Below are 21,227 nucleotides of genomic sequence, written 5' to 3'. Positions count from 1 at the left end.
CACGCGTTTGGTTCAGTTATTTGTTCTGCTCTCTGCATGTGTATGATGAAAATAAAATGACAAACATGTAAAATGTGATATGTAGAGGAGCAGCCTTTGACAGAAGAGCAAACAGAGTAGAACCCTTTATGTTGAAGCATGCTCAGCTCTAGTTGTTTACTTGGCGGTGTTACCCACGGGAGCGACTGGGTATGCATGCTTTTGCTCCAGCCCTGCATTAACACACCTGACTGAAATAGTAAACTAATCAAGGCCGTCACTCTGAGTCTGGACCATGATCAGCTGAATCAGGTGTGTTAGGCTACTGCAGGGCTGGAGCAATCTGCACACCTAGTAACTCTACAGGTGTAGTTGGAAACTCTATCAACCACACCTCTAGGGTTGGTCACCCAAGGTGTGTACCGTATGAGCGGCAACCCTAGGGCCCCTTTAACAGTCGGACCCGTCCCTCCAGCCCTCACTCCTGGGTAAAAAGAAGAAGAAGAAAATGCCAATAAAACGTATCGTGTCTCCCAGATATTGATTAACCCCAGCCGGTGTCGTATAACGGCGAGGTTGCATGGCGAAGCAAGCGGTTCCCATGGTAACAGGTAGCTATGTCGTCTGCCGGGCAACTGGAGGAGAGACAGGAAGCAGTGCACTCTGAGTGCTATAAATAGTCCCTTATCGGTGTGGCGCAGAGCGGTGATGTCACTGGCCCTTGTCAGATGAATCCGGGCAAACACATGTTGTTTGTTCTAGCAGTCAGTGTAAATATGTAGTCGTTTTGGCATGGTCTGTGGCTGCAGCAGCTGACAACAACACTGACTTACACGCTATATAGGCTACAGTATCTCTGATGTAGTGGATGCACTTGAGATATATGCTGTAGATCTGGTTATAGAGATGACGGATGTTGTGGTTGATGTTGTTTAGTCTGTCAGACATGATTGATGTTGTGCACATTGATGAGGGCTCTTTAGTGCCCTAATGGCTAGTGTGTGATTGGTGCAGCAGCTCTGTGGTTGAGTGTTTTGATTGGTCAGGTTCTCTAGATGAGAGATGTGGCTGTCACACCCTGACCATGGAGAGCCCTTGGTTCTCTATGGTGTAGTGGGTCGGGGCGTGACTAGGGGGTGTTCTAGTTTATATTTTCTCTGTTGGGGTTTTTGTATGGTTCCCAATTAGAGGCAGCTGGTAAACGTTGCCTCTAATTGGGGATCATATTTAGGTAGCCGTTTTCCCACCTGTGTTTTGTGGGATATTGTTTGTTTGTGTATGCGCTTGTGACACTACGACTTCACGTTCTTTGTAGGTTTTGTTGTTCTGTTTCTAGTTTCACTGAAATTAAGATGTGGAACACAACACACGCTGCACCTTGGTCCGCTCATTTTGAAGAACGTTACAGAATATCCCACCAACAAAGGACCAAGCAGCGTGTAAATGAGGTAAAGGAGTTTTGGACTTGGGAGGACATGAGAGGACACGAGACCCTTCCCTGGCGGGAGTCGCCAAGGAGCATAGGGGGACAGCGACGGCGCCGGGGACCGCTGCTAGGGAAACCCCAAGATTTTTTGGGGGGGGGGGCACATAAAGCTGGTGGCTGATCAGAGGGAAGAGACCGTCAGGGAGGCAATGGAGAAGTTGGGAGAGAGAGAGATGAGAGAGATGTTGTGCAAGTGTKTTCTGCTCAACATACGACCAGAGGATCCAGTTAGCAGTCTGGTGAATCCTGTGCCAGCGGGGCACCAGTCCGGTGCCACAGAAACTCCAAGATTTTTTTTKGGGGGGGGACACATGGGGCGGTCGGCTGGGCAGAGGAGAGAGCCAGAGACCATCTGGCAGTCGATAGAGGAGTTTAATGAGAGATACCGGAGAGAGGAAATAGCGCAGAGTATGCTGCAGTGCAGTCGCCCTGAAGTGCGTGTCACCAGTCCGGTGCCACCTGTGCCGGCTCCACGCACCAGGCCTCCAGTGCGCCTCCCCAGTCTGGTACGTCCTGTGCCAGCTCCCCACACTCGCCCTGAAGTGMGTGTCACCAGTCCGGTGCCAACTGTGCCGGCTCCATGCACCAGGCCTCCAGTGCGCCTCCCCAGTCCGGTACGTCCTGTGCCAGCTCCCCGCACACGCCCTGAAGTGCATGTCACCAGTCCGGTGCCACCTGTACCGGCTCCACGCACTAGGCCTCCAGTGCGCCATCACAGTCCAGAGCTTCTGGCGACGGTTCACAGTCCAGAGCTTCTGGCGAACGGTTCACAGTCCAGAGCTTCTGGCGACGGTTCACAGTCCAGAGCTTCCTGCGACGGTTCACAGTCCAGAGCTTCCGGCGACGGTTCACAGTCCAGAGCTTCCGGCGACGGTCAACGGTCCGGAACCTCCGGCGACGGTCAACGGGCCGGAGCCTTCCTCTGCGCCGATGCCCAGTACAGGCACGGCGTCCATCCAGCTCCATGGCCGGAGCCCTCCTTTGCGCCGATGCCCAGTCCAGGCACGGCGTTCAGCCCGGCGTGATGGCCGGATCCGGGGTCTGGGCAGGGGCTACGACCTGCACCGGAGCCGCCACCGACACTAATCACTCCCCCTACCCTCCTCATTTGGTTTCAGGTTTTGCGGCCGGAGTCCGCACCTTTGGGGGGGGGTACTGTCACGCCCTGACCACGGAGAGCCCTTGGTTCTCTATGGTGTAGTGGGTCGGGGCGTGACTAGGGGGTGTTCTAGTTTATATTTTCTATGTTGGTGTTTTTGTATGGTTCCCAATTAAATGCAGCTGGTAATCGTTGCCTCTAATTGGGGATCATATTTAGGTAGCCGTTTTCCCACCTGTGATTGTGGGATATTGTTTTGTTTGTGTATGTGCTTGTGACCCTACGACTTCACGTTCTTTGTAGGTTTTGTTGTTTTGTTTCTAGTTTCACTGAAATAAAGATGTGGAACCCAACACACGCCTTGGTCCGCTCATTTTGAAGAACGTGACAGTGGCTGAGGACACTCAGATTCCACTTGATTGTGGAGAGGATATGTTGTTTCATGCATAACTCAGACCCTATACCATTGATGTTGAATTAGGCAAACCAGTGTACTGATCATAAAAGCTGAATTTGCACTTATCCATAAACTTTGACTGTACTGTATGCTCTGGGGTGAAGTTTCCCCTAGGTGCAGATCTAGTATCAGCTTCCCCTCCCCCAATGCTAAACTGATGCGAGATTAGCGTCTAGGGGCATCTTCACCCTACACTGTCCGGTTCTACACTCCTCATCGTGTCTTCCCTATTCCTCTGCCCCATCCCACATGAGTAGGTATTGCGTCCATGACGGTGCCAGTGTACATAGCTGAGACGTCTCCCCCCCACCTGAGAGGCCAGCTGGTGACAGTAAACACACTGTTCATCACGGGGGGCCAGTTTACTGCCAGCATCATAGACGGAGCCTTCAGCTACCTACGCCACGATGGATGGAGGTGAGACAATTGCTCTACATGCCTCATCTTTGAATATATCAAAAATATCTCATTTATCCCCATTTTCTTTTTTTCTTTTTTTTTAGGGGGTAGATCAGCTTTAATAGTACAGATAGATTGTAGATTCCATCAATATAATTGTCTGCATAATTTCCAATCCCCTATATATTTTTGGGTAAATATATATATACACTGTATACAGTTGAAGTCGGAAGTTTACACACACTTTGGTTGGAGTCATTAAAACTCGTTTTTCAACCACTCCACAAATGTCTTGTGCATGACACAAGTAATTTTTCCAAGAATTGTTTACAGACAGATTATTTCCTTTATAATTCACTGTATCACAATTCCAGTGGGTCAGAAGTTTACATACACTAAGTTGACAGCTTGGAAAATTCCAGAAAATTATGTCATGGCTTTAGAAGCTCCTGATAGGCAAATTGACATCAATTGAGTCAATTGGAGGTGTACCTGTGGATGTATTTCAAGGCCTACCTTGAAAAAATCCACAAGTCTGGTTCATCCTTGGGAGCAATTTCCAAACGCCTGAAGGTACCACGTTCATCTGCACAAACAATAGTACGCAAGTATAAACACCATCGAACCACGCAGCCATCATACCGCTCAGGAAGGAGACGCGTTCTGTCTCCTAGAGATGAACGTACTTTGATGCAAAATGTGCAAATCAATCCCAGAACAACAGCAAAGGACCTTGTGAAGATGCTGGAGGAAACAGGTGCAAAAGTATCTATATCCACAGTAAAACAAGTCTTATATCGACATAACCTGAAAGGCCGTTCAGCAAGGAAGAAGCACCGCTCCAAAACCGCCATAAAAAAGCCAGACTACGGTGTGCAACTGCACATGGTGACAAAGATCGTACTGTTTGGAGAAATGTCCTCTGGTCTGATGAAACAAAAATAGAACTGTTTGGCCATAATGACCATTGTTATGTTTGGAGGAAAAAGGGGGAAGCTTGCAAGCCGAAGAACACCATCCCAACCGTGAAGCACGGGGGTGGCAGCATCATGTTGTGGGGGTGCTTTGCTGCAGGAGGGACTGGTGCACTTCACAAAATAGATGGCATCATGAGGGGGGAAAAATATGTGGATATATTGAAACAACATCTCAAGACATCAGTCAGGAAGTTAAAGCTTGGTTGTAAATGGGTCTTCCAAATGGACAATGACCCCAAGCATACTTCCAAAGTTGTGGCAAAATGGCTTAAGGACAACAAAGTCAAGGTATTGGAGTGGCCATCACAATGCTCTGACCTCAATCCTATAGAAAATGTTTGGGCAGAACTGAACAAGCATGTGCGAGCAAGGAGGCCTACAAACCTGACTCAGTTACACCAGCTCTGTCAGGAGGAATGGGCCAAAATTCACCCATCTTATTGTGGGAAGCTTGTGGAAGGCTACCAGAAACGTTTGACCCAAGTTAAACACTTTAAAGGCAATGCTACCAAATACTAATTGAGTGTATGTAAACTTCTGACCCGCTGGGAAAGTGATGAAAGAAATAAAAGCTGAAATAAATCATTCTCTCTACCATTATTCTGACATTTCACATTCTTAAAATAAAGTGGTGTTCCTAACTGACCTAAGACAGGGAATCTTTACACAGATTAAATGTCAGGAATTGTGAAAAACTGAGTTTAAATGTATTTGGCTAAGGTGTATGTAAACTTCCGACTTCAACTGTATATATATTCCTTTATTATTTTCCCCTAACCTTACCATCCTCTCCTAATTAGAGTAAACTAATGGACAACAACACGTAGGCTTCTACTTCCAGCTTATACATACTATATAAACTCTGCAAAAAAATAAATGTTCCTTTTTCAGGACGCTGTCTTTCAAAGATAATTCGTAAAAATCCAATTAACTTCACAGATCTTCATTGTAAAGGGTTTGACACTGTTTCCCATGCATGAACAATTAATGAACATGCACCTGTGGAACAGTCGTTAAGACACTAACAGCTTACAGACAGTTGGCAATTAAGGTCACAGTTATGAAAACTTAGGAAACTAAAGAGGCCTTTCTCCTGACTCTAAAAAACACCAAAAGAAAGATGCCCAGAGTCCCTGCTCATCTGCATGAATTTGTCTTAGGCATGGTGCAAGGAGGCATGAGGACTGCAGATGTGGCCAGGGCAATAAATTGTAATGTCAGTACTGTGAGACGCCTAAGACACCGCTACAGGGAGACAGGATGGACAGCTGATCGCCCTCGCAGTGGCAGACCACATGTAACAACACCTGCACAGGATCGGTACATCCGAACATCACAACTGCGGGACAGGTACAGGAATGCAACAACAAATGCCTGAGTTATACCAGGAACGTACAATCCCTCCATCAGTGCTCAGACTGTCCGCAATAGGCTGAAACAGTCTGGACTGAGGGCTTGTAGGCCTGTTGTAAGGCAGGTCCTCACCAGACATCACCGGCAACAACGTCGCCTATGGGCACAAACCCACCGTCACTGGACCAGACAGGACTGGCAAAAAGTGCTCTTCACTGACGAGTCGCGGTTTTGTCTCACCAGGGGTGATGGTCGGATTCGCGTTTATTGTCGAAGGAATGAGCTTTACACCGAGGCCTGTACTCTGGAGCGGGATCGATTTGGAGGTGGAGGTTCCGTCATGGTCTGGGGCGGTGTGTCACAGCATCATCGGACTGAGCTTATTGTCATTGCAGGCAATCTCAACGCTGTGCGTTACAAGGAAGACATCCTCCTCCCTCATGTGGTACCCTTCCTGCAGGCTCATCCTGACATGAACCTCCAGCATGACAATGCCACCAGCCATACTGCTCGTTCTGTGCGTGATTTCCTGAAAGACAGGAATGTCAGTGTTCTGCCATGTCTAGCGAAGAGCCCGGATCTCAATTCCATTGAGCACGTCTGGGACCTGTTGTATCGGAGGGTAACGGCTAGGGCCATTCCCCCCCAGAAATGTCCGGGAACTTGCAGGTGCCTTGGTGGAAGAGTGGGGTAACATCTCACAGCAAGAACTGGCAAATCTGCTGCAGTCCATGAGGAGGAGATGCTCTGCAGTACTTAATGCAGCTGGTGGCTACACCAGATACTGACTGTTACTTTTGATCTTGACCCCCCCCCCTTTGTTCAGGGACACATTATTCCATTTCTGTTAGTCACATGTCTGTGGAACTTGCTCAGTTTGTCTCAGGTGTTGAATCTTGTTATGTTCATACAAATATTTACACATGTTACGTTTGCTAAAAATTAACACAGTTGTCAATGAGAGGACGTTTTTTTTTTTGCTGAGTTTACATTTTACGGTCACAGTATATTTTACAATAGATGTCTTTTGTTTGTTTTTAATCCCACCCAGTAGCTAAGATGGGGAGAAGTATGTCCATAATAAAGCGTTCCTTTGCCTTCTTAACAACACTATCAACAAGGCAGGTCCTACAGGCCCTAGTTTTGTGGCACCTGACCACACGACTGAACAGTAGTCAAGGTGCGAAAAAAGTAAGCTAATATTAATAATATTCATGTCAATCTCTCCTGGCGATTGACTTCATCACTCCTTTTTATTTATGAGAGGCATTGACATGTTGAATGCACCGAGCTGTCTGTTTGAACTACTGGCACACAGCTCAGTGTATACAAAACACAACAAAAATCACGTTTTTGACTGCACTGGGCCTTTTAAGACCAATCTGCAAGTTTTGAATGCTCCCTCCCACTGCTCTTGTCACATTTTTATTTTTTTTATTTTTTTATTTCACCTTTATTTAACCAGGTAGGCTAGTTGAGAACAAGTTCTCATTTGCAACTGCGACCTGGCAAAGATAAAGCATAGCAGTGTGAACAGACAACACAGAGTTACACATGGAGTAAACAATAAACAAGTCAATAACATGGTAGAAAAAAAAGAGAATCTATATACAATGTGTGCAAAAGGCATGAGGTAGGCAATAAATCGAATAATTACAATTTAGCAGATTAACACTGGAGTGATAAATCATCAGATGATCATGTGCAAGAAGAGATACTGGTGTGCAAAAGAGCAGAAAAGTAAATAAATAAAAGCAGTATGGGGGTGAGGTAGGTAAATTGGTGGGTAGTTTACAGATGGACTATGTACAGCTGCAGCGATCGGTTAGCTGCTCGGATAGCAGATTTTTAAAGTTGTTGAGGGAGATAAAAGTCTCCAACTTCAGAGATTTTTGCAATTCGTTCCAGTCGCAGGCAGCAGAGAACTGGAAGGAAAGGCGTCCAAATGAGGTTTTGGCTTTAGGGATGATCAGTGAGATACACCTGCTGGAGCGCGTGCTGCGGGTGGGTGTAGCCATCGTGACCATGAACTGAGATAAGGCGGCACTTTACCTAGCATAGCCTTGTAGATGACCTGGAGCCAGTGGGTCTGACGACGAACATGTAGCGAGGGCCAGCCGACTAGGGCATACAGGTCGCAGTGGTGGTCGTATAAGGTGCTTTAGTAACAAAACGAATGGCACTGTGATAAACTGCATCCAGTTTGCTGAGTAGAGTATTGAAGCTATTTTGTAGATGACATCGCCGAAGTCGAGGATCGTAGGATAGTCAGTTTTACTAGGGTAAGTTTGGCGGCGTGAGTGAAGGAGGCTTTGTTGCGGAATAGAAAGCCGATTCTTGATTTGATTTTGGATTGGAGATGTTTGATATGAGTCTGGAAGGAGAGTTTGCAGTCTAGCCAGACACCTAGGTACTTATAGATGTCCACATATTCTAGGTCGGAACCGTCCAGGGTGGTGATGCTAGTCGGGCGTGCGGGTGCAGGCAGCGAACGGTTGAAAAGCATGCATTTGGTTTTACTAGCGTTTAAGAGCAGTTGGAGGCCACGGAAGGAGTGTTGTATGGCATTGAAGCTCGTTTGGAGGTTAGATAGCACAGTGTCCAAGGAAGGCCGGAAGTATACAGAATGGTGTCGTCTGCGTAGAGGTGGATCAGGGAATCGCCCGCAGCAAGAGCACATCATTGATGTAATACAGAGAAAAGAGTCGGCCCGAGAATTGAACCCTGTGGTACCCCCATAGAGACTGCCAGAGGACCGGACAACATGCCCTCCGATTTGACACACTGAACTCTGTCTGCAAAGTAGTTGGTGAACCAGGCAAGGCAGTCATTAGAAAAACCGAGGCTACTGAGTCTGCCGATAAGAATATGGTGATTGACAGAGTCGAAAGCCTTGGCCAGGTCGATGAAGACGGCATTCCAACATTCCAACATCTAGCGCTGACTTTCAACACACCACTGCTTTCAGTTGTTTATGCGTCATGTATACATCACGGCCACGGACACAGTGCTGCTAACCTTGTTTATGTAGACCTCATCCTATTTGTTTGTGTTTAGTTTCGCGTTTTCATATTCTAGTCTGTAACAAGGTTTCAGTGGGATGTATCAGGTGTTAGGATAACTGTTGATTTCTGAGACAGACTGTATTGGGAATGATTCCAAGTGGTGTGCTAGTACAGACATTGAAATGTAGCCAACTAGTTTAATTAATAAAAAATAAAAAAAGAATATTCATCCGTCTGTCATCTGTGAATCGTGTCACGTCAGATGGCAGGTCCAGTCTGGACGAGCAGGTCAGATCAGTGTAAATGTCAGCAACAGAGATGTGGATCCTCGTCCTGCCTCCAGCTGATGCAACATTCAACATCAGTGCAGAGCAGGGATATGTTCAAAAGATAACATCAGTTTATTGTTTTTGTAAAATCTAAATGCTACATTGCCGTCTAATAAAATGTGCTTCGGCTCGGCTTAAACACAGCCTCCCACAGTTTTTAGACATGAGTGTCACTGGCTCATAAAGTGAGTGTTGGTTTGTCTTGCTATAGGTCATTATTCAGAACAGCTTCCTTGAACTTGCCACAAGTGCTGGGTTTATTTCGATGTCTCTAAAAGCCATAGCTGTCAGCGTGTGTCCTTGCATTGTTCTTTTTTTTTTTTACTGATTTGACAAGTTGCGTTTTGTGCCAACTCTGAGTCCTTGAAAGTTGAGTTTTAATGATGTGCTCTGCTCTGTGGCAGACTTCTATTTGACAGTCAACCCTGTGAAGCCTTTTGAAAAATGTTCAATGAACACAACAGAGTTGTTACGTTAGGCTATTATTCACAGTGTTGTTAGCCTGGTAATGATTTGATGTGGGTCCTGAGAAATCAAATTTTATTTGTCAGATGCTTCGTAAACAACAGCTGTAGATTAAGCGTGAAATGCTTACTTACGGGTCCCTTTGCATTGTTGGAAAAGGATCCATAAGTAAGTATTTCACTGTTAGTCTACACCTTGTTTACGTTGTTTACGCTTGATGAAGGCTGGGAGTGTAACACAGAGATTATGGGCGCATTCGAGCGGAGTGCTTTTGTCAAGACCTTGACCAACGTTGGTCACCGCCTTTCAAAGTGTGTGGCATTATGGGTATACAAATTCTCAGACTTACGACTACGTGTCGACTGGATGATCTTCACAGCAACCATGTGATCATAGGTCATGAACCTTGGAGTGCAGTCGACCAGAAATGTCTGCAGTTGCTCCTCACCAATTGCAACTTGAAGTCAGAACCAAAGCATTGTGGGAGACAACCTTCTTTTGGTTTTCTTGGAAGCGAAAGGCAATACATGGTCCTAAATGGTTGATCATTGGTTATTATCAATACATGTTTACTGTTTATACATTTTAAGCATTTCGTTGGACGATGTATACCATGCTTATCCCGTACACACGACTAATAAAACTTGAATCTTGCATGTTTACTGTTTTGGGTGGATTACTATTTAGACATTAAATACATCTTCATCCTTACAATCAAATTCCATAAGCCTTCACGTGATCCAAATGTCTAACACAAATAAATGAAATATCCTACAATGTAGCTGTAATGTTGTGTCCCGTGTTATAGCTTATCATCTGTCTTGTCTCTACTATTGGTTATTGTCAGGGATTTCTACACTGGCAATTTTAAAGGCTTAATCTGTTTCCGGGAAACTGGCCCTTGATGAGCAAGTATCCCAGACACCAGTCGCGGGGTTAATACCAAGGTCATTTGACTGCTTGAAATAGTGTTTACCTAGTAACTTATATGAACTCATGTCGTCTAGTTCTTTTCATATTGTTTATCCAGCATGTAAACTGATGTACGGTACGGTACAGGGAGTGTTTTGTCCTGTATGTGATTGAATCAAATTCTGTTCTTTACATGCTTACTGACAAAAGCAACAAAGGTTGAGAATTTAAGAATTACACTCCAGGCTGTAGTGATGCTGACCCACAATCAATTACCATATTGTAAGACTCATGCAAGTTTCAGTAAACATGCACGTTTCATTTAATCAATTCTGTTACAATTCCATGTTTCACAATCACACATAATAATGAGGAAGGTACAAGGGGATGAAGTAATGGCAAACAACAGAGCATATCCCATGTGCTGAAAAAAAATAATATATGTTTTAGTAGCCTACCTGGTTATATTTTGAGAACCATCACAGAAATACAAAACAAAGCTTGTGAATTTCTGCAGTTGCTCCTCACCAATTGCAACTTGAAGTCAGAACCAAAGCATTGTGTGAGTATCTAATTTCCTTATCAGGATAATAATTCCTTGGACCATGTTAATCATGTTCAGCATCGTGTAGGAGTGGCATTTCGATAGCATCCACTTCATCGGCAATAACGAAGGTGAATGACATATCTGCCATTGTTAAGTCTCCTAGAAACAGCAGAAGTTGTACCTTCCCCGACTTAATAATTATCATAAAAAACAAACGTCATTACCATCACAATAAACTTAAAAGTGGGAAACAGTCATAGTATAATTAGCTTAAGAGCCAATGTGTATTATTTAAAATGTAAAATAGTCCTCACTTATAGGAATGGGTAATTGTTTAAAAGCTGCTAGCTATCCCATAAAGCCATCACCGAAAACACATATTTTCATCTTCAGTTGGTCTTTGGTAACTACCTGTTTTATTGCCAACGTTTGGAACCTTTTAAAGAATGCGGAGTCCGTCTCGCAACAGAGCCTTCAACTGCAAGGGGGCGTTGCCATTCCACTCCGTTGTGGACCTTCCCGTTGAAGAGCATGACATCCGGTGCAACGTAATGGAGTGTTTATGGGTAATGTGAACGAGGCTTAAGTAGACTATAGACGTTAATGCTGGAATATTGCTACATTGTGGGAGGCAACCCATCAGTGGTCCCTGCTATGCTACAGCTCATGGGGTTTCTCATCCCTCCCCCTCTCAGATGAACAGCTCATTTATCTCTATGTCTCTCCCCTCTCTCTCTCGTCCTCCCTTTTTCCATCCCTCACCTCCACCGCGTCTCCCCCCTCTCTCCCTATCTTCTCCTCCCGTTCTCCAGGTATACTTTATGTTGGGTCTATTGGTGGTTCCTGCTGTGCTGCAGTTCATGGAGATTTTCCTCTCAAAGATGGAACAGCTAATATATTGAATTCTTTCTATCCCTCGCTACCCCCTTCCTGCCAGTGGTCCCTGCTGTACTCAGGTTCATGAGGTTCCTCATTTTGCAAGAGAGTCACTCACAGATGAAACAACTCATATTGCTCTCTTCATCTCTCTCTCTCTCCCCCCCTCACCGCCCCCCTTTCTCCCCCTCTCCAGGTATATGTTGGGTCTGTCGGTGGTCCCTGCGGTGCTCCAGTTCGTGGGGTTTCTGTTCCTGCCAGAGAGCCCCCGCTGGCTGATCCAGAAAGGCCTTACCCAGAAGGCCCGGCGCGTGCTCAGCCAGATTAGAGGCAATCAGAACATTGACGAGGAGTACGACAGCATCAAGAACAGCATCGAGGAGGAGGAGAAAGACTGCAGAGGAGGTGAGAGGGGAGCAGGAGGATCAGGAGAAAGACACACATAAATGAATGAATGCGTCAACGAACACGCACACACAAACAAACTTGCACGCACACACACAGGGAGAGGAGTGGCCCATGTGCCCACTGTCTGTCTCTCTCTCTTTCTCTCTGCTCTCTGCTCTCAGACGAGAAAGCTTTATCAGCTGTTATATAATCTCGGTGTTACACTCCCATGATGTGGGACGAAACAGTTAGCCTCTTCTGAGAACATTGACCTCTTCTGAGAATCACAAAACAGCACTAAAAGTCAGTCTGTCAGAGCCGGCGACTCAGAATAGACTGAGTCGCCTGGCGAGACCAAGGACATTGAAGAAATGTTTTCTATGTTTTTCAATGAACATTTTCTGAAAGAAGCTTATTTACGGTAGTCACTGTGTCTCCGTTGAAGGTCAGTGCTAAAGTGAATGTATATGTGTGAGTGTTTGGAAATATATGGGTCAAGGCATGGTCATAGACCCAGGCACTGACTCAAACTCAATGAATCGACCATACATGATAAACTGCATACATCCACTTGTTGACATGAATAGCTGATATACACATATATCGAAAGTAACCTATATGGACAACCAATGGTTAGATGAATGAGTGTTTTGTACCGCATTATCAAGTCAATGACATTGTATACAGTAAGGTCAGTCCAGCCTTCAGCACGTGTATTAGCTCTTATTATTCCAATGACACCAAGCCATCTCCTGAAAAGAAAAGAGAGGGAAAATAAAGGAGAGGGAGAGGTAAACATGCATCATTCCTTTGTTCTGTAATTATCCCTTCCTGACAGTCCTACAGAAAACACTAACCTGTAATTGAGTACCTCATGCTGGGATTGGTCCATAATGGGGAGCCTCAGCCAATCAGAGTGCCAGAGTGTGGTCAGTGGGGCCACAATCCAAGAACAAAATACCCCCCTGGCAATAAATTGTAACTCTGATCATTGTTGGGTGTTGGGGGGATAGGCTCACACCTGGGAAAACAAGTGCTTCCTTTGCCCCCTTGCTCCCTGACATCCCTGTTTCCATGGTAACCTCATCCCTTTCTCCCTCTTTCTCTCCCTGTCTCCATCACCTCTGATATGATGATAGTGAGTGTCACTCTAACCACCCAAACACAGCCAGGATTAAAGAGCAATAATAATCACAATGACACATACAAAGTGACAGGGCAACACAACGGCAACAACAACAACATCACAACATAGTCATATCTGTAGCAGTCAATTCTCTCTGGATGAAAGGACAATGTATTACAGAGACACAGGGTGACAGAGCAACACAACATCAACAACAACAACACAACTAACAACAACAGCTGTATCAGTCACTGCTCTCTGATCTCTGATTCACTGTGCTATAGTATATCTTATTAAAGCATTGGGCTATCATCTCTGGTGTAGAATATGTTAGAAATGCTAGTCATGTATGAATTTCCTGTGATCTTATTGCTACTAAGATAATCTTTCATCCAAGATAAAATCATTTTTGGAAAGATGATCTTAATCCTATACGAAGCTTCCAGGAAACTCACCCCAGGTTTTTATTCAGGCCTACTGATCTGATTATATCTACATAGATTAACCTCCTTTACCTGGCGTATACGGCTGGGAGCAAGCCTATTGCCAGTCAACATGATAATGTTTTCCTCTTTAAAAGAGTGTTTTATCTCAGTGTTAGTTAGACACCGTAGTAGTCTAATAGGGTGAAGGACCTTCACACACAGTAAGTCAGACACACAGGTAATTAAAGTAACAGAAGAGGCACCGTGCTTCTCAAAGCTGTTTCCTTTGTGATAATGGGCTCCGTGTGACTGTAGGGCAGCCGTGCTTCTAGCTCATAGGCAACTTTGCAGTATTTTCGTTTTTTTGTGTTATTAGCCCAGAAATGTTTTGGTGTTATTACAAACATCCGGAAAGAACTTTTGGATATCAGGGCGGCAGTAACTCACCAGCATTACCAGCATTACGACCAGGAATACGACTTTCCCGAATCGGATCCTTTGTTCGTACCCCCCAGGGCAACTGAACTGATTCCAGAGGCTGATCCAAAACACTGCCGACGGAGAAGAGGTATTCAGAGTGGACTTCTAGTCCGACTCAGGAGGCGCGCACACCACCCACTGCTTCCGAGTATATTACTCGCTAATGTTCAGTCTCTAAAGTTGATTAGCTCAGGGTGAGGATTTCCTTCCAGAAAGACATCAGGGATTGTAACATACTCTGTTTCACGGAAACATGGCTCTCTCGGGATGTACAGTCTGAGTCTGTACAGCCAGTTGGGTTCTCAGTTCATTGAGCAGACAGGAATAAATATCTCTCCGGGAAGAAGAAGGGCCGGGGTGTATGTTTCATGATAAACTACTCATGGTGTGATTGTGATAACATACAGGAACTCAAGTCTTTTTGTCCACCCGACCTAGAATACCTCAAAATCAAATGCAGACCGTATTACCTCCAAAGAGAATTCTCTTCGGTTATAGTCACAGCCGTGTTTATTCCCCCTCAAGCCGATACCACGACAGCTACTGCTACTCCAACTTCTGGGATGCCTACTAGGACCTCCCCCTCCCTCCCTTCGGCAAATCTGATCATGACTCCATTTTGCTCCTCCCTTCCTGTAGGCAGAAACTCAAACAGGAATTTCCCGTGTTAAGCACTATTTAACGCTGGTCTGACCAATTGGAATCCAAGCTTCAAGATTGTTTTGATCACGTGGACTGGGATATGTTCCAGGTAGCCTCCGAGTATAACATTGACGAATACACTGACACAGTGACTGAGTTCATCAGGAAGTGTATAGGAGATGTTGTACCCACTGTGACTATTTAAACCTACCCTATCCAGAAACCATGGATAGATGGCAGCATTTGCACAAAACTGAAAGCGCGAACCACCGCATTTAACGATGGCAAGGTGACTGGGAATATGGCTGAATAGAAACAGTGCAGTTATTCCTTCTGTAAGGCAATCAAACAGGCAAAACGTCATATAGAGACAAAGTGGAGTTACAATTCAACGGCTCAGACACAAGATCTATGTGGCAGGGTCTACAGACAATCATAGACTACAAAGAGAAAACCAGCCACGTCACGGACACCGACGTTTTGCTTCCGGACAAGCTAAACACCTTATTCGCCCACTTTGAGGATAACACAGTGCCTCCGACGCGGCCTGCTACCAAGGACTGTGGGTTCTACTTCTCCGTGGCCAACGTGAGTAAGACATTAATCCTTGCAAGGCTGCCGGCCCAGAAGGCATCCCTAGCCACATCCTCAGAGCATGCGCAGACCAGCTGGCTGAAGTGTTTATGGACATATTCAATCTCTCCCTATCCCAGTCTGCTGTCCCCACATGCTTCAAGATGTCCACCATTGTTCCTGTACCCAAGAAAGCAAAGGTAACTGAACTAAATGACTATCGCCCCATAGCACTCACTTCTGTCATCATGAAGTGCTTTGAGAGACTAGTCAAGGATCATATCACCTCTACCCTACCTGACACCCTAGACCCACTTAAATATGCTTACCACCCCAATAGATCCACAGACGATGCAATCGCCATCGCACTGCACACTGCCCTATCCCATCTGGACAAGAGGAATACCTATGTAAGAATGCTGTTCATTGACTATAGCTCAGCATTCAAAACCATAGTACCCTCCAAGCTCATCATTAAGCTTGAGGCCCTGGGTCTGAACCCCGCCCTGTGCAATTGGGTCCTGGACTTCCTGACGGGCCTCCCCCAGTTGGTGAAGATAGGAAACAACACCTCCACTTCGCTAATCCTCAGCCCCACAAGGGTGCATGCTCAGACCCCTCCTGTACTCCCTGTTCACCCATGACTGCATAGCCACGCACGCCTCCAACTCAATCATCAAGTTTGCAGACAACAGTAGTAGGCCTGATTACCAACAATGACGAGACAGCCTACAGGGAAGAGGTGAGGGTCCTGGGAGTGTGGTGCCAGGAAAATAACCTCTCACTCAACGTCAACAAAACAAAGGAGCTGATCGTGGACTTCAAGAAACAGCAGAGGGAGCCCACCCCCCCCCCCACACCCACATCGACAGTGCCGCAGTGGAGAAGGTGGAACACTTCAAGTTCCTCGGAATACACATCACTGACAAACTGAAATGGTCCACCCACACAGACAGTGTGTGTCTGACTCAGGAGACTGAACATTTTTGGTTTGGCACCTAAAACCATCACAAACTTTTACATATGCGCAATTGAGAGCATCCTGTCTGGCTGTATCACAGCCTGGTACGGCATCTGCACCGCCCACAACCGCAGGGTTCTCCAGAGGGTGGTGCGGTCTGCCCAACGCATCACCGGGGGCAAACTACTTGCCCTCCAGGACACCTACAGCACCCGATGTCACAGGAAGGCCTAAAAGATCCTCAAGGATAACAACCACCTGAGCCACTGCCTGTTCACCTCACTATCATCCAGAAGGCGAGGTCAGTACAGGTGCATCAAAGCTGGGACCGAGAGACTGAAAAACAGCTACCATCTCAAAGCCATCAGACTGTTAAATAGCCGTCACTAGCACATTAGAGGCTGCTGCCCTATGTGCATAGACTTGAAATCACTGTCCACTCCAATAAAGGAACCCTAGTCACTTTAATAATGTTTACATATTTTTGCATTACTCATCTCATATCTGTATACTGTATTCTATGTTCTACTGTATCTTAGTCTATGCCGCTCTGACATTGCTCGTCCAAATATTTAGATATTCTTAATTCCATTCCTTTACTTTAGATGTGTGTATAGCGTGTATTGTGAAATTGTTATATATTACTGCACTGTTGGAGCTAGAAACACAAGCATTTCACTACACCCGCAATAACATCTGCTAAACACATGTACGTGACCAATAAAATTGGATTTGACTTGAGAACGACAGCCTCTGAGCTACTCGCTGACCCTGGATTATTGGTCTTTTATATTACTGAGTTCCAGACAGGAGAGGATTCAATGTATTTTGAAAGATTGATGGGTCTATGGGCTAATTCTGGGAGAAGTGAGTGAAAGCGTGGTTATCCACATGTGTGTCTCTCTCTCTGTGTGTGTGTGTGTGTGTGTGTGTGTGTGTGTGTGTGTGTGTGTGTGTGTGTGTGTCTCCATTTGGGTGTGCTGTTTTGATGTGCAGCGGCTGTGTGAACAAGACTATTGGTTGATTTGGAGAGAGAGGTAGAGGAGCTGTTAGAGCCCCTGATGATACTAATCACAGGACTGATACTAACAACACAACACACTAGTCAATGGACTCTGATTACTGTGTTCTTAGAGAGGGGAGAGGGCGGGGGTTAAAAGATTGAGAGAAATAGAAAAGGGGGGGAGAAGAAAGAGAGTGAGAGTGATAGACAACTGAGAGAGAGAACTTCTCTCCCTAGCTGGAAGAGAGTCTGTTATTAAGAAATAATGAGCTTACGTGTTTTGACAACCAGCGAAACATGAGTTATTGACATGTGATTTGATGTCCTTTATGTAGCCTGCACTCTTACACGGAACCCAAACCAGCTGCGCGCGTGCGCCATAGTGCATAAATGTATTTTGTCCCCCCACACCAAACGCGATCACGACACACAGGTTAAAATATCAAAACAAACTCTGAACCAATTATATTAATTTGGGGACAGGTCGAAAAGTATTAAACATTTATGGCAATATAGCTAGCTAGCTTGCACTTGCTAGCTAATTTGTCCTATTTAGCTAGCTTGCTGTTGCTAGCTAATTTGTCCTGGGGTATAAACATTGAGTTGTTATTTTACCTGAAATGCACAAGGTCCTCTACTCCACCAATTAATCCACTCAAAACGGTCAACCGAATCATTTCTAGTCATCTCTCCTCATTCCAGGCTTTTTATTCTCTTGACTTTATATTGCGATTGGCAATTGTCATAAATTAGGTGCATTTCCGCCACTGACCTCGTTCGTCTTTCAGTCACCCACGAGGGTATAACCAATGAGGAGATGGCACGTGGGTATCTGCTTCTATAAACCAATGAGGAGATGGGAGAGGCAGAACTTGCAGCGCGATCTGTGTCACAAATAGAACTGACTTCTATTTTAGCCCTTGGCAACGCAGACACTCGTTGGCGCACGTGAGCAGTGTGGGTGCAATAATTGAATAATATAGATTTCTACATTTATTTTGCCAGCGGTGTAGTCAGCCTGTTAGAAAAAAGGGTCCCAAAATGGTTCTTCGACTGTCCCCATAGGATAACCGTTTTTGGTTCCAGGTAGAACTCTTTTGGATTTATTTAACTTTTATTTAACTAGGCAAGTTCCATGTTAAACCCTGTGTAAAGGGTTTAACATGGTATTATGACACAAGGCGAGACCCAGATGCAGACACAGGAGGCAGATGGTTGGAGTCTTACAATATTTATTAATCCAATAGGGTAAGGCAAGAGAATGGCTGTGGACAGGCAAAAGGGTCAAAACCAGATCAGAGTCCAAAAGGTACTGAAGGGCAGGCAGAATCAAGGTCAGGGCAGGCAGGAAAGTAGTCCAGAGTCAGGCAGGGGCCAAAACCGGGAAGAATATCAAAGAGAGAACGGGAAAAACACGCTGGTTGACTTGACTAACATACAAGACGAACTGGCACAGAGAGACAGGAAACACCGCGATAAATACACTGGGGAAAATAAGCGACACCTGGAGGGGTTGGAGACAATCACAAGGACAGGTGAAACAGATCAGGGCATGACAGGACCCCCTCCCACCCCACCTCCCTAAGGCGCATACCTGGCTGACTGAGGTGTCGGTGGTGGAAATCGGCGATGAGGGCCGGGTCCAAGAAGTCTTTAGCAGGGACCCAGCACCTCTCCTCCGGGCCATAACCCTCCCAGTCAACCAGGTATTGGAAACCCCTGCCCCGTGGTCGAACCTTCAGGAGGCATCTCACCGTATACGCTGGCTGGCCACTGATAACCCAGGGGGGAGGGATGGGCCTGGAGACAGAAGACAAACAACAGTGAGACACAGGCTTAATACTAGACACATGGAAGGTAGGGTGAATACGGAGGGTACGGGGTAACACAAGATGGACAGCAGTGGAACTCAGGACTCTGGAGAAGTGAAAAGGACCAATGAAATGAGGGGACAGTTTGCGGGACTCTACCCAAAGTGGCAGATCCCGAGTGGATAGCCATACCCTCTGCCCAATGCGGTAGCGGGGGGCTGGGGTCCGGTGACGGTCCGCTTGTCGACGATACCTGGAGTTGGTCTTGAGAATAGCCACCCTGGCACTTCTCCAGGTATGTCGATAGTGGCGGACAAGCATCTGGGCCGAGGGTACGCTGACCTCCTGCTCTTGTTCAGGAGAGAGTAGAGGCTGATACCCCATGGAGTATTCGAAAGGGGAGAGTCCCGTGGCAGAACTGGGAAGAGTGTTCCGGGCATACTCCACCCAGACCAGTTGACGGCTCCAGGTAGTGGGGTTGGTTGAGACCAGGCACCTTAAGGTGGTCTCCAGGTCTTGGTTGGCTCGCTCCGACTGACCGTTAGTTTGGGGATGGAATCCGGATGACAGGCTGGCCGATGACCCAATAAGGGTGCAGAATGCCTTCCAGGACTGAGACGAGAACCCCGATCGGAGACCATGTCTACCTGGAGTCCATGGATCCGGAAGACATGCTGCACCATAAGCTGGGCAGTCTCCTTGGCAGAAGGTAGTTTGGGGAGAGGGATGAAATGACGGTGTTGACATCAGACGGAGGGAGCCCAGTGACTAAGTCCAGAGATATATGAGACCAGGGACGATGAGGAACCGGTAGTGGCTGCAGGAGGCCAGAAGGAGCTTGCCGTGGAGTCTTGTTTTGAGCACACACAGTGCATGCGGTGATGAAGGCAGAGACGTCAGGGTCAGCCTGGAGGAATGAGCCCATTCCAGGACCCGGTACCGGAATGGGTTAGGGACAAACAGCCAGTTAGCCAGGTCCCCTTCAGGTCCAGGCTGGGAGCGTTGTGCCTTGAACTAGGTTCTCAATACCCCAATCCACAGTGGTAGCAAGGCATGAGGTAGGGAGAATGGTTTCGGAAGTCGAGGGTGTGGCAGAGGAACTGCATAGACGGGAGAGAGCATCAGGCTTCACATTTTTAGACCCTGGACTGTAGGAAATGGTAAAGTTGAATCTGGTAAACAGGAGGGCCCACCGGGCCTGCCTGGAGTTAACCTCTCTAGGGTACGTGAGACGGTAGCGTCCCACCTCTTCAACAGCCAGTGAAACTGCAGGGCGCCAAATTCAAAACAACAGAAATCCCATAATTAAAATTCCTCAAACATACATGTATTTTACACCATTTTAAAGATACACTTGTTGTAAATCCAGCCACAGTGTCCAATTTCAAAAAGGCTTTACGACGAAAGCAAACCAAACGATTATGTTAGGTGAGTGCCGATTCACAGAATAACACAGCCATTTTTCCAGCCAAAGAGAGGATTCACAAAAAGCAGAAATATAGATAAAATTAATCACTAACATTTGATGATCTTCATCAGATGACACTCATAGGACTTCATGTTACACAATACATGTATGTTTTGTTCGGTAAAGTTCATATTTATATCCAAAAATATGAGTTTACATTGGCGCCTTACGTTCAGAAGTTCCAAAACATCCTTTGATTTTGCAGAGAGCCACATCAATTTACAGGAATACTCATAATAAACATTGCTAAAAGATACAACTGTTATGCATGGAATTTTAGATGCACTTCTCCTTAATGCAACCGCTGTGTCAGATTTCAAAAAAGCTTTACGGAAAAAGCAAACCATACAATTATCCGAGTCGGCGCTCAGAGCCCAATCAAGACACAAATATATCCGCCATATTATGCAGTCAACAAAAGTCATAAATAGCATTATAAATCTTCACTTACCTTTGCTGATCTTCGT

At 45.9% G+C, this 21,227-nt stretch overlaps 1 protein-coding gene across 1 annotated transcript in view; it reads left to right on the top strand.

The window, feature by feature from the left end:
• LOC111951530 (proton myo-inositol cotransporter) overlaps positions 1-21,227 on the top strand; it is a 76,366-nt gene that overhangs the window by 9,923 nt on the left and 45,216 nt on the right. Inside the window, 2 exon segments of the mRNA XM_023969704.2 lie at positions 3,279-3,438; positions 12,081-12,289. Of these exon segments, the coding sequence (XP_023825472.2) occupies positions 3,279-3,438; positions 12,081-12,289 (369 nt within the window).

Source organism: Salvelinus sp. IW2-2015, linkage group LG24, assembly GCF_002910315.2.
Source record: "Salvelinus sp. IW2-2015 linkage group LG24, ASM291031v2, whole genome shotgun sequence".
NCBI classification, from domain to species: domain Eukaryota; kingdom Metazoa; phylum Chordata; class Actinopteri; order Salmoniformes; family Salmonidae; genus Salvelinus; species Salvelinus sp. IW2-2015.
This window is presented reverse-complemented; position numbering and strand designations above follow the sequence as displayed.